Source organism: Salvelinus sp. IW2-2015, linkage group LG3 (assembly GCF_002910315.2).
Source record: "Salvelinus sp. IW2-2015 linkage group LG3, ASM291031v2, whole genome shotgun sequence".
NCBI classification, from domain to species: domain Eukaryota; kingdom Metazoa; phylum Chordata; class Actinopteri; order Salmoniformes; family Salmonidae; genus Salvelinus; species Salvelinus sp. IW2-2015.
The window spans coordinates 14,911,233-14,924,900 of NC_036840.1; the positions used below are offsets into that span (position 1 = coordinate 14,911,233).

Genomic DNA, 13,668 nt, shown 5'->3' on the forward strand with positions numbered 1-13,668 from the left:
AGTTCACCAAAATTAATTTCAACATACTGGCCACCTGTTCGTCTTCTTTCTTGGATTACCTGCCATTTACCTGGGGGGCAGCAGGTAGCCTAATGGTTAGAGTGCTGATCGAATCCCCTAGCTGAGAAGGTAAAAATCTGGTGTTCTGCCACTGAACAAGGCAGTTAACCCACTGTTCCCCGGTAGGCCGTCATTGTCACGCCCTGACCGTAGAGATCCTTTTTATGTCTCTATTTTGGTTGGTCAGGGCGTGAGTTTGGGTGGGCATTCTATGTCTGGTGTTCTATGTTGTCCTTGTTTTATATTTCTATGTGTTTGGCCTGGTATGGTTCCCAAACAGAGGCAGCTGTCTATCGTTGTCTCTGATTGAGAACCATACTTAGGTAGCCTGTTCCCACCTGTGTTTGTGGGTGGTTATTTTCTGTTTAGTGTTTGTTGCACCTCACAGAACTGTTCGTTTGTTGTTTTTGTTCGAGTGTTCATATTTATTAAACGTATTATGAATACTTACCACGCTGCACCTTGGTCCTCTTCTCCTTCTCCTTCTCCCGACGACGATCGTTACAGTCATTGTAAAGAAGAATTTGTTCTTAACTGACTTGCTTAGTTAAATAAAGGTTAAATACAAATACAATAATAATTTAGGGGCCTACCTTCCCACTGCCCTCATCTCACCTGAGATTCAATGGGAACATTTGCATTGAGATTCAATGGGAACATTTGCATTGAGTTGTCATCTTAGAACATCAGCAATGAGCAAACAGTCGGTGGTTGCATTTGATTAATGTTTATAAAAAAAGTATGGATTTGAGCAAACAGAGGCATGCAACTACTGACGATAAACATAGGTACGAGGTGGGCGTTTCATAATTCAATTTTTTTTTTTTTGGGCAAATAAATGTAGTCGGAGCTTCCTTCACCATGGAGTGGAGTTCAGTCCGCTAGCTGTGGGAAAGCCCATGCTGGGCTAGCCTGTGGTTGGGCTGGTGTAGGCTGATGTGTGCTTGTTGTGGGCTAGCCTGTGTCAGGCTGTTGTGGGCTAGCCGGTGCTGTGCTAGACCGTGTTGTGCTGATGTGGGACTGCTGTGGGCTAGCACATTCTGGGCTAGCCCATGTTTGGCTGGTGTGGGCTTTGTGTGAGCTGGCCCCTGCCCACATTGCTCAAAAATAACTAAGTTTGCTGGGTTGGGTTGGGTCAATTCCATATTAATTCAGTCAATTTAGGAAATTAACTTAAAAGGGGAATTGGAATCTCCGTTTACTTCCTGAATTGAAATGGAATTGACCCCAACCATGCTAGCAGTAGCGTATCAGCTCTCAGTGGGACCTACAAAGGGAATTACAGTGAGCGAAAGCCTCCTACTGCCTGTGGCTCAGCCTCAGCAGGCCTTGCATGGGATCGACAGCCGAGAAAGACATTAATCTCAGATAAACTGGGAGATGATGAGGCTCCCAGATAAACACTGGAACAGCATCTCATCTGTTTCATGCAGATGCGACAGGGATGTAGTTTGAGGCTGTGGACACAGGCAGTAATTGCATCCATGAGTGTGCATAAATTAGCTGTGGTTTTGCCACAAATCTATAGGAGAGTAGCTGGGGCTTTGAGAGCGGGATCAGTCCCCTTCAATCGCCCACTCGGAGCCTTCAGCTGAACGATGGGGGAGATGGATACAGATTGATGAGACTAGGCTAGGATGGGATAAAGCATAATTTCCATTTCATCACTGTCAATAAGCATTTGATTACAGGGAGGGGATGGAGGGATGAAATGAAAATTGCAAGGAGGAATAGAATGTTATGATAATAACAGAGATTTAATGTGATGGTTTACTGTCTTTGTGGCATGTGGTCGAATGGATATCTCTTCTGACATGACATGGCTGACTAAAGCACATTTCAGACTCCAAACTCATGGCGAGTCGAACTGAATAGAAATTAAAAGTGGGCTGGCACAGTTGAGAGCTTTGCTTATTGGTTACATACCCAAGGTTTCATACAACTGCTTTCAACACAGCGGACTTCCATGTTGGTTTTGGATCAAATTCAGGCATAACAGCGACCTCTTGTTTTACTGAAACCACAATGTTTATTGCACAAAAAAATACAAAGAAAGACGATTCACACACCTGTGCAGCGTGGAAGTTAAGGTCTGAAACAGTGAATATGATTGGTTTAATGTGACTCGGTTAAGTTAACGTAAATTGTCTTCAGATTTCATAACTCCCTTTTACTAAGGAATCACGAAGTCTCCTCGGTTATGAATGTTTCAACCTCTGTTTTGAGAAGTCATGCTTTTACCATCTGTTCCTGGCTTCAAATAGCACCAAAAACTACACTAACCACGAGCCTTAGCGATTCTGACCCTGGGTCTGCTTTAACGTGACCACCTGCGAATCCGAGGCCATGGATGCATTGAGTATGTTTTTACGTTCTGAAACGTTCAGTTTAATGGAAACAGTGCTGTACTGAACGACCAGTTGAAAAACTGGGAGGGGTTGTGGAACACTGTCAGCATGACCACTGCCCTTTAAATACGTCACRCATTGCTTCAAGCCATACCTCACCCCACCCACCAAACGGCGGCAAGTGTACCTCAAAGTCTGTTCAAGAATGTACAATAAAGTTTTGGCAAAATGTGTCATTGATACACTGTGATCCATTGGCGGCTACAGAAATGAGTGCATGGAACTCAGATGGCCTATAACTTCCATCGTCAATTAAGTAAAATACATAGGCCTAAACCCGACAAATAAAAACAGTACAAAACATCCTGATGAAAAAGCAGGTTCTTTCAATCGCATTGATCTCTCTTCTCTGCCTGTCTGCGTCCCTTTCTATCTCTTGACTTGAGCTATTGCTAGTGAAGTGCAACATTGTATAAAATCAATCATTAAATGGTTCCAGCAAAACACCAGTCTCAACGTCAACAGCGAAGAGGTGACTCTGGGATGCTGGCCTTCTAGGCAGAGTTGCAAAGAAAAAGCCATATCTCAGACTGGCCAATAAAAATAAAATATTAAGATGGGCAAAAGAACACAGATACTGGTCAGAGGAACTCTGCCTAGAAAGCCAGCATCCCGGAGTCTTCTTTTCGCTGTTGCCGTTGAGACTGGTGTTTTGCTGGTACCATTTAATGAAGCTGCCAGTGAGGACTTGTGAGGCATCTGTGAGGCGTCAGAACAAGAATAGGCTGACGAGTTTCAGAAGAAAGTTCTTTGTATCTGGCCATTTTGCTTCTTTAATCAGAACAACAGTTTTCAGCTGTGCTAACATAATTGCAAAAGGGTTTTCTAATGATCAATTAGCCTTTTAAAATGATAAACTTGGATTAGCTAACACAACGTGCCATTGGAACACAGGAGTGATGGTTGCTGATAATGGGCCTCTGTACGCCTATGTAGATATTCCGTAAAAATCAGCCGTTTCCAGCTACATTAGTCATTTACAACATTAACAATGTCTACAATGTATTTCCGATCAATTTGATGTTATTTTAATGGACAAATTTATTTTGATTTCCTTTCAAAAACAAGTACATTTCTAAGTGACCCAAAACTTTTGAACGGTAGTGTAAATACTGAGATAATAAGCATAATCTGCACAAAACCATGGAAAAGAATTGCTACATTAGACATATTTCACCAAATGGTTAATCTTCTTACATAAACTACTGTAACTACTGTCACAATAAGAGCACACACCAATTACCACCATTAGGCCTACAAAACATCAGCTTTGACAATAGTTCCTTGTAAACAACAAAAATGAACAGCTTTTTCTTTTACACACAATAGTGACTTTATAGGTCAATACATTTCCTCAACATTTCCCCATCTTGTTTATCTTAAACCAGCAATAAACAAACATTTAGCCCATTTTGAAGCATTTCTGTTTGCTTTGTGATTGTCGGGCTCACCTCCTCCCTTTTTTCAGTCTAACTGTTTTAAGATAAATAGAGCTTATAAAGATTATTCCTGGCTTGCATGCATTATCATTAATCGGTGCATATTCACTGCTCTTTCCTTTCCCTGTTTCAAGTTCAGACCTGGGCTAATCCACAGATCTTGCCGTGAAGACACACACACACARGCCTACTCAGGGCGTCAGAGCACAGCTCGAACCGAGTGTTAATATTGGCACTCTTTTTAGATTCTAGTCTTAAGTTATTTTGACAAAAATAACATTAAGTCGTACTCACATTTTTGTCATTTGAATAATGATTTAGTGTAGTTATTGTCAAAATGACAAAAACAGTGGGACATTTTAGTCAACTAAATTCCATTTAATATTTGTCACATTTTAGTCACATCACATTTGTATTGCCTCATTAACCTATAGTAAACAAAAATCACTGACTTCCATGTGCACAAACATACATATCCTTGTCCTACCAACACATTTTTCTGCATAACATCATATTCTCTTTCCAAACATATTTAAGAATAAATGTAAGAATAATTTTGCCTATCTAGATATTGTACATTACATACAAAAGAGAGAAGCACAATAACCAGATGGTGCTCCAAAGTGTTGGCAAAGTAGTATGGGTTGCAGCTCCGGATCCTACGGTCACATCATTACCATTGTTATCAACGTTCCACAGACGCCACATCAAACAGGCAAAGCGTCAATACAGGGTTAAGATTGAATAATACTACACTGGCTCCGACGCTCGTCTTATGTGGCAGGGCTTGCAAACTATTACAGACTACAAAGGGAAGCAAAGCCGCGAGCTGCCCAGTGACACGAGCCTACTAAACGAGCTAAATCACTTCTATGCTCGCTTCGAGGCAAGCAACACTGAGGCATGCATGAGAGCATCAGCTGTTCCGGACGACTGTGTGATCACGCTCTCCGTAAACGATGTGAGTAAGACCTTTAAACAGGTCAACATACACAAGGCTGCGGGGCCAGATGGATAACCAGGACGTGTGCTCCGGGCATGTGCTGACCAACTGGCAGGTGTCTTCACTGACATTTTCAACATGTCCCTGATTGAGTCTGTAATACKAACATGTTTCAAGCAGACCACCATAGTCCCTGTGCCCAAGAACACAAAGGCAACCTGCCAAAATGACTACAGACCAGTAGCACTCACGTCCGTAGCCATGAAGTGCTTTGAAAGGTTGGTAATGGCTCACATCAACACCATTATCCCAGAAACTCTAGACCCACTCCAATTGCATACTGCCCAAACAGATCCACAGATGATGTAATCTCTATTGCACTCCACACTGCGCTTTCCCACCTGGACAAAAGGAACACTTATGTGAGAATGCTATTCATTGACTACAGCTCAGCGTTCAACACCATAGTACCCTCAAAGCTCATCACTAAGCTAAGGATCCTGGGACTAAACACCTCCCTCTGAAACTGGATCCTGGACTTCCTGACGGGCCGCCCCCAGTTGGTGAGGGTAGGTAGCAACACATCTGCCACGCTGATCCTCAACACTGGAGCTCCACAGGGGTGCGTGCCCAGTCTCCTCCTATACTTCCTGTTCACCCACGACTGCATGGCCAGGCACAACTCCAACACCATCATTAAGTTTGCTGATGACACAACAGTGGTAGGCCTGATCACCGACAAGACAGCCTATAGGGAGGAGGTCAGAGACCTGGCCGGGTGGTGCCAGAATAACAACATATCCCTCAACGTAACCAAGACTAAGGAGATGATTGTAGACTACAGGAAAAGGAGGACCGAGCATGCCCCCATTCTCATTGACGGAGCTGTAGTGGAGAAGGTTGAGAGCTTCAAGTTCCTTGGTGTCCACATCAACAACAAACTAGAATGGTCCAAACACACCAAGACAGTCGTAAAGAGGGCACGACAAAGCCTAATACCCCTCAGGAAACTAAAAAGATTTGGCATGGGTCCTGAGATCCTCAAAAGGTTCTACAGCTGCAACATCGAGAGCATCCTGACTGGTTGCATCACTGCCTGGTACGGCAATTGCTCGGCCTCTGACCGCAAGGCACTACAGAGGGTAGTGCGTACGGCCCAGTACATCACTGGGGCTAAGCTGCCTGTCATCCAGGACCGCTACACCAGGCGGTGTTAGAGGAAGGCCCTAAAAATTGTCAAAGACCCCAGCCTTCCCAGTCATAGACTGTTCTCTCTACTACTGCATGACAAGCGGTACTAGAGTGCCAAGTCTAGGACAAAAAGGATCTCAACAGTTTTTACCCCCAAGCCATAAGACTCCTGAACAGGTAATCAAATGGCTACCCGGACTATTTGCATTGTGTGCCCCCCCCCAACCACCCCCCAACCCCTCTTTTTACGCTGCTGCTACTCTCTGTTTATCATATATGCATAGTCGCTTTAACTATACATTCATGTACATACTGCCTCAATTGGGCCGACCAACCAGTGCTCCCGCACATTGGCTAACCGGGCTATCTGCATTGTGTCCCGCCACCCGCCACCCACCATCCGCCAACCCCTCTTTTACACTACTGCTACTCTCTGTTCATCATATATGCATAGTCACTTTAACCATATCTACATGTACATACTACCTCAATCAGCCTGACTAACCGGTGTCTATATGTAGCCTCTTTACTTTTATAGCCTCGCTACTGTATATAGCCTGTCTTTTTACTGTTGTTTAATCTCTTTACTTACCTATTGTTCACCTAACACCTTTTTTGCACTATTGGTTAAAGCCTGTAAGTAAGCATTTCACTGTAAGGTCTACACCTGTTGTATTCGGCGCACGTGACAAATCAACTTTGATTTGATGCAATCAAGTCACTAAACCTTGAGCCTGAATCGAATCCCAAGTGCCCTGTGCTCGAGGCCGAGTCCAAGTCTGAATCCCCATTGGTCGAGTCACAAGTCGAGTCACTAGTCCCTACGGCTGAAGTCCGAGTCCCAGTGCTCGAGTCCTGGTCCAAGTGCTCAAGTRMGAATCACTGGCTCCACATTAACTCAAAATAAAGTTCAGATACAGCGTAGTGACAAGAGGAATTTAGTCAATAAATAGTTTGCTATCCCTTTTCCTTTCTTTCTGTGCCACCAAATGTTTGCATATAGGCTACTGGTAATGTTACCAAGGCCACACTCAGTTTAAAAACWTTTTGAATGTTTTGAATTCGATGACTAGAGCCGACATTATTCCTTATTCAACATGTCAGAGGCATGTTTATTCTTCATAGCATATTTCTATCTGAACGTTCCAAAATGTTGTGTCCTGCTGAACGTGCCCCAGGTTGTTAGCTATAGCTAGCTAATGAGGTAACTTGACTGAACAAGGTGTAGGTTGACAAATGGTTAACGGTCCGGACCGCAAATAGCCTAGTTTTAGAACAGCCAGCGCAATACTGTATGTTTTATGAAGGTAAAATGCAGCCCGCAAAGCATAATAGAAAGAAAAAACATAGCGCCGCTTGTGTGAGTCATGTCTTTTGAACTAGAATCAAGCCATTTTCTTGAGGAAAAGAGGGAGACTTGGGTACGTCGGCTACAGAACCTGTAAATGAAATCCAGTGGGGAAAGTGGGAGGGTTGAACAAGACTACAAATTCAAAAACAGACCACTTTTCTATAGCCTACTCAATGAAGAGAAAAACATAGCTAGACTGTTGTTCAACTATATTTTTTTATTTCGTAAAGCAGCTTGRGTTTCTTAACCAGGCAAAGGGTAGCTAACTAGAAGGCTGGTGGTGACTGGTTAGCTAAAGAAAGAGTCGCCTGTGTGATGTGTATAATCGGAGGTGGATCCGGAGCCAGAGCTTAGCCTGTCTACCTACACTCATTGCTTGCTCCCCAGCAGCTCACCAGTTTATATAGGCTGRGTTTGCCGGTCCTTCCCAATGCTGAACAAAACTGTGCTGCGCATCTGTGCTGCTAATATAAATTGTTCTAATCACTGAAAAGCTCTCAATCTCTTCAAAAACTCTTGTCCAGTCACCTTAGTAGTCAGATTTTAGTCACAGAGATAATTGTGTCTCATCTCAATTTAGTCAACTGAAATTAAAATATTTTTGTTAAGTTATAATAATTTCTGGTTCTGTGTAGTCAGTTATAGTCTGGTCAATTGCCACTGAAAAATAGGTGTTTGACAAATGTTTTAGTCACTATTTTTGTTGACAAACTTAACACTGCACGAACAATGCCAACATCGCAGGACAGAACTGATTCAAACAAAGATGCCTGGGACTTCATGGCTCCACCAATCACAGCCAAAGTAGGCTCCATGCTGACTAGAAACCTAAAAACCTGAAGATTTAGACAGAAAAAAAGTGGATTGGAAGATGTCTTTCTTTCACACATCACATTAGGCGCTAATACTTTATAATAACAGCTTAAGATTTCTAGTCATGCCATCTGCTTTGACATCCTAAGGTAGATTTATGTAGAGTGTTTCGGAGGTTGCAGTGTATCAGTTGCAGTGTGCCCCAATGCACAAACAATGTATGGAGTACATTATTTATACATTTTTTTACCCCGTTTTTCTCCCCAGTTGGTAGTTACAGTCTTGTCTCATCACTGCAACTCCCGTACGGACTCTGGAGAGGCGAAGGTTGAGAGCTGTGCGCCCTCCAAAACACAACCCAACCAAGCCGCACTGCTTCTTGACAATGCCCACTTTTAACCTGGAAGCCAGCCGCACCAATGTGTCAGAGGAAACACTGTGCACCTGGCTACCATGTCAGTGTGCACTGCGCCAGGCCCACCACAGGAGTRGCTAGTGCACGATGGGACAAGGACATCCCTGCCAGCCAAACCCTCCTCTAACCTGGACGACGCTGGGCCAATTGTGTGCCACCCCATGGGTCTCCCGGTCGCGGCCGGCTGCGACACAGCCTGGGATCAAACCCGAGGCTTTGGTGCCGCAGCTAGCACTGCGGTGCAGTGCCTTAGACCACTGCACCACTCGGGAGGCCCAAATGAAGTACATTATTTAACTCAGAAATTTTTGTGTGGATATTAAGTACATTGCTTCTCTTTACAAGAGGAGTATAGCCTACCTGGCTGGCATGAATATTAATCAAATCAAGTTTATTTTATATAGCCCTTCGTACATCAGCTAATATCTCGAAGTGCTGTACAGAAACCCAGCCTAAAACCCCAAACAGCAAGCAATGCAGGTGTAGAAGCACGGTGGCTAGGAAAAACTCCCTAGAAAGGCCAAAACCTAGGAAGAAACCTAGAGAGGAAGCAGGCTATGAGGGGTGGCCAGTCCTCTTCTGGCTGTGCCGGGTGGAGATTATAACAGAACATGGCCAAGATGTTCAAAATGTTCATAAGTGACAAGCATGGTCAAATAATAATCAGGAATAAATGTCAGTTGGCTTTTRATAGCCYATCATTAAGAGTTGAAAACAGCAGGTCTGGGACAGGTAGGGGTTCCATAACCGCAGGCAGAACAGTTGAAACTGGAARAGCAGCYAGGCCAGGTGGACTGGGGACAGCAAGGAGTCATCATMCCCGGTAGTCCTGACGRATGGTCCTAGGGCTCAGGTRCTCCGAGAGAGAGAAAGAAAGAGAGAAGGAGAGAATTAGAGAGAGCATACTTAAATTCACACAGGACACTGGATAAGACAGGGGAAGTACTCCAGATATAACCAACTGACCCTAGCCCCCCGACACATAAACTACTGCAGCATAAATACTGGAGGCTGAGGCAGGAGGGGTCAGGAGACCCTTAACCATGGGAAAAGCGTCCTCCATTTGCTATTTAAGTGCATAGATGACGTATTCTTTTCCGCTGCCCCTGTTTCGAGACAGGTGCATGATAATGGTCCATTCTAAATAAAAACAAATTTCACACACGTATTATTTAGTATATATAAATATAAGATTAAATCAAGAATAGTTTGATGGGTGACAATATTAGCCTATCACTTGTGAATGATGCCCAGCTTGAGGCATGCATAATCGCATTTGTGGTCACTTTTTAGAATGGTGTTTTCCTCCTAATGGAGCATTCGGCACATTGCTGCGCTTATGATGTGAAGAACTAGTCTAATTGTTTAAAAACGTTTCAAGCTAAATGTTCTCAACTGTAGCGTCAGGCTCATTGCTTAAAACATTTTTTTATGCTAGTGGTTGTATTCATTTGGGATCTATCGCATCCCACAACTGTCCCAGACTATGTTTGGAATATTTATTTCTCCCACATAATAGAACAGGTCAAATTTTGTATTATGGGGGATAGTAGATTGACATAGGCTAATGCTTTAGCTGTTCGTTAGGCCCACTCATCTTGTTGGCTGACGAAAAGTAAATATGGACAGTTCTTCCAATACCTTCAATATGCAGCTCGGATTTGGATAAGGACACGCGCTGTTGCGTCCCCGATGTGGCTTCCACACATCCTAGCTCCATGCATAGCCTACAAGCCACTGATGCAGACCTTTGGAACATCTACACTTTAAGAAGTCTAATAAATCCATGTAATATAGCCTACACCTTCACAATAAAACCATTATGTATTCTAGACAGGTGTCACGTTCTGACCATAGTTCTTGTGTGTTTTGCTTGTTTTAGTGTTGGTCAGGACGTGAGCTGGGTGGGCATTCTATGTTGTGTGTCTAGTTTGTCTGTTTCTATGTTTGGCCTAATATGGTTCTCAATCAGAGACAGATGTTTTGTGTTGTCTCTGATTGGGAATCATATATAGGTGGCTTGTTTTGTGTTGGGATTTTGTGGGTGGTTGTTTCCTGTCTCTGTGTTTTCTCTGCACCAGATAGGGCTGTAAGTGTTCACAGTTTTGTCTTGTTTATTAAAATCATGTTGAACACGAGCTACGCTGCGTCTTGGTCCGATCCCTGCTACACCTCCTCTTCAGATGAAGAGGAGGAAGGCTGCCGTTACAGAACCACCCACCAATCTTGGATCAAGCAGCGTGGCTACGGGCAACAGCAGCAGCAGCGGCCCACTACACAGGACTCCTGGACATGGGAGGAAATTCTGGAGGGAAAAGGACACTAGGCTCACATTGGAGAATATCGGCACTCTCGTGAAGAGATGGAGGCAGCTAAAGCCCAGGAGCGGTGGTATGAGGAGGCAGCACGGAAGCGTGGCTGGAAGCCCGAGAAGAAACCCCAAAAATGTCTTGGGGGGGGGGCGGGGGCTAAAGAGGAGTGTGGCGAAGTCAGGTAGGAAACCTGCCCACTTCCTGTGCTTACCGTGGAGGCGGGACGGCAGACATCGTGTTATGCGGAAAAGCGCACGGTGTCTCCTGTACGTGTGCTTAGCCGGTGCGGTACAGTCCAGCTCCACGTATCGGCCGGGCTGAGTGGGCATCGAGCCAGGTGCATGAAGCCGGCTCAACACATCTGGTCTCCAGTGCGTCTCCTCGGGCCGGTGTACATGGCACCAGCCTTACGTATGGTGTCCCCGGTTCGCCAACACAGCCAGTGCGGGTTATTCCCCTCCCCGCACTGGTCGGGCTACGGGGAGCATTCAACCAGGTAAGGTTGGGAGGCTCGGTGCTCAAGGAGCCAGTACGCCTGCACGGTCCGGTCTATCCGGCGCCACCTCCCCGCCCAGCCAGTACCACCAGTGCCTACACACGCACCAGGCTTCCAGTTCGTCTCCAGAGCCCTGTTCCTCCTCCACGCACTCTCCCTGTGGTGCGTGTCTCCAGCCCAGTACCTCCAGTTCGCGCACCACGCACCAAGCCTCCTGTGCATCTCCAGCCCTGTACGCACTGTTCCTTCTCCCCGCACTCGCCCTGAGTGCGTGCCCTCAGCCCGGTACCACCAGTGCCGGTACCACGCACCAGGCCTATAGTGCGCCTCGAGAGTCCAGTGTGCCTGTTCCTGCTCCCCGCACTACCCTTGAGGTGCGTGTCTCCAGTCCGTACCACCAGTTCCGGGACCAGCACCAGGCCTACTGTGCGCTCAGCAGGTCAGAGTCGGCCGTCTGCCCAACGCCGCCTGCACTGCCCGTCTGCCAGCCGCCTGCTGAGCTGCCTGGCCTGCCAGCGCCATCTGAGCCATCCATCCGCCAGCGCCCGTCTGAGCCATCCGTCTGCCCAGCGCCGTCTGCATCCGCTCTGCCCAGCGCGCGTCAGAGCCGCCCGTCTGCCCGAGCGTCAGAGCCGCCTTTCCGAGCCGTCGAGCCGCCCGTCTGTCCGAGCCGTCAGAGCGCCGTGTCCGGCCTCAGAGCCGCCCGTCTGTCCCGAGCCGTCAGAGCCGCCCGTCTGTCGCCGAGCCGTCGAGCCGGCCCGCTGTTCCGAGCCGTCAGAGCCGCCCGTCTGTCCCGAGCCGTCAGAGCACGCCGTCTGCCGCGAGCCGTCAGAGCCGCCCGTCGTCCGAGCCTCCCGAGCCGCCCTGCCCGTCTGTCCCGAGCCGTCAGAGCCGCCCGTTCGGTCCCGAGCCGTCAGAGCCGCCGTCTGTCCGAGCCGTCAGACGCGCCCGTCTGTCCCGAGGCACCGTTCAGAGCCAGGCCCGTCTGTCCCCGAGCCGTCAGAGCCGCCCGGTCTGTCCCCGAGCCGTCAGAGCCGCCCGTCTGTCCGAGCCGTCCAGAAGGGTGCCGCCCCCGGCCCGGTCCGCCTGTCTCCCGGCTCCAGAGCGCCCGTCTGTCCCGAGCCCGCCAGAGCGCCCGCAGTCAGGCGAGCCGCAGAGCGCCGCCGAGTCAGGTGTGCCAGTAGACCGCCGCCAGGGGCGCGCAGCGCGCAGGTGAGAGCGAGGGGCAGCCAGGAGCCGCCCGCCAGTCAGGAGCCCCAGAGCCGCCGCCAGTCAGGAGCCGCCAGAGCCGCCAGCCAGTCAGCGAGCCGCCAGAGCCGCCAGCCAGAGTCAGGAGCGCCAGAGGCCGCAAGCACGTCACGCAGCCGCCAACCGTCAGGAGCCGCCAGGAGCAGCCAGCCAGTCAGGAGCCGCCAGAGCCGCCAGCAGGCAGGAGCCGCCAGAGACCCCGCCAGTCAGGAGCCGCCAGAGCCGCCGCCGTCGGAGCAGCCAGCAGCGCGCCAGCAGGAGCAGCCAGCGCCTGCCAGTCAGGAAGCCGCCAGAGCCGCCAGCCAGTCAGGAGCCGCCAGAAGCCGCCAGCCAGTCAGGAGCCGCCAGTCAAGGGCCGCCCAGAGCCGCCAGCCAGTCAGGAGCCGCCAGAGCCGCAGCCAGTCAGGATCCGCCAACCAGTCAGGAGCCGCCAGAGCCGCCAGCCAGTCAGAGCCGCCAGAGCCGCCAGCCAAGGCAGGAGCCGCCAGAGCCGCCAGCCAGGCAGAGCCGCCCAGACCGCCGCCGACAGGAACGAGCCAGAGCCGCCCGCGCAGTCAGGCCAGCCAGAGCCGCCCGCCAGTCAGGAGCAGGCCACGCAGAGCCGCCCGCCAGTCAGGTGGGTGGCGCAGTGGTCTAAGGACACTGCACGCAGTGCTAGCTGCGCCACCAGAGTCTCTGGGTTGCGCCACGGCTCTGTCGCAGCCCGGCCGCAACCGCGAGTTCCGTGGGACGACGCAACAATTGGCATAGCGTCAGTCCGGGTTAGGGAGGGTTTGGCCGGGGGGGTTTGGCTGGCCGGACGGCGTTCCAGCGACTCCTGTGGCGGGCGGCGCCAGTGCACGCTAACGAAGGGGACAGTACACGGTGTTTCCTCGACACATTGTGCGGCTGGCTTCCGGGTTGGAGGCGCGCGTGTGTTAGGAAGCAGTGCGGCTTGGTTGGGTTGTGCTTCGGAGGACGCATGGCTTCGACCTTCGTCTCTCCTGAGCCCG

General features: G+C 48.8%; 1 protein-coding gene across 1 annotated transcript; it reads left to right on the forward strand.

The window, feature by feature from the left end:
- Window positions 1-8,658: 8,658 nt before the first annotated feature.
- Window positions 8,659-13,426, forward strand: LOC139029474 (putative uncharacterized protein ENSP00000383309). The gene is made up of 2 exons (XM_070449522.1): window positions 8,659-8,839; window positions 11,868-13,426. Exons 1-2 carry the CDS (start codon window positions 8,659-8,661, stop codon window positions 13,424-13,426), a joined length of 1,740 nt encoding a protein of 579 aa, XP_070305623.1.
- The last annotated feature ends 242 nt before the right edge of the window (window positions 13,427-13,668 follow it).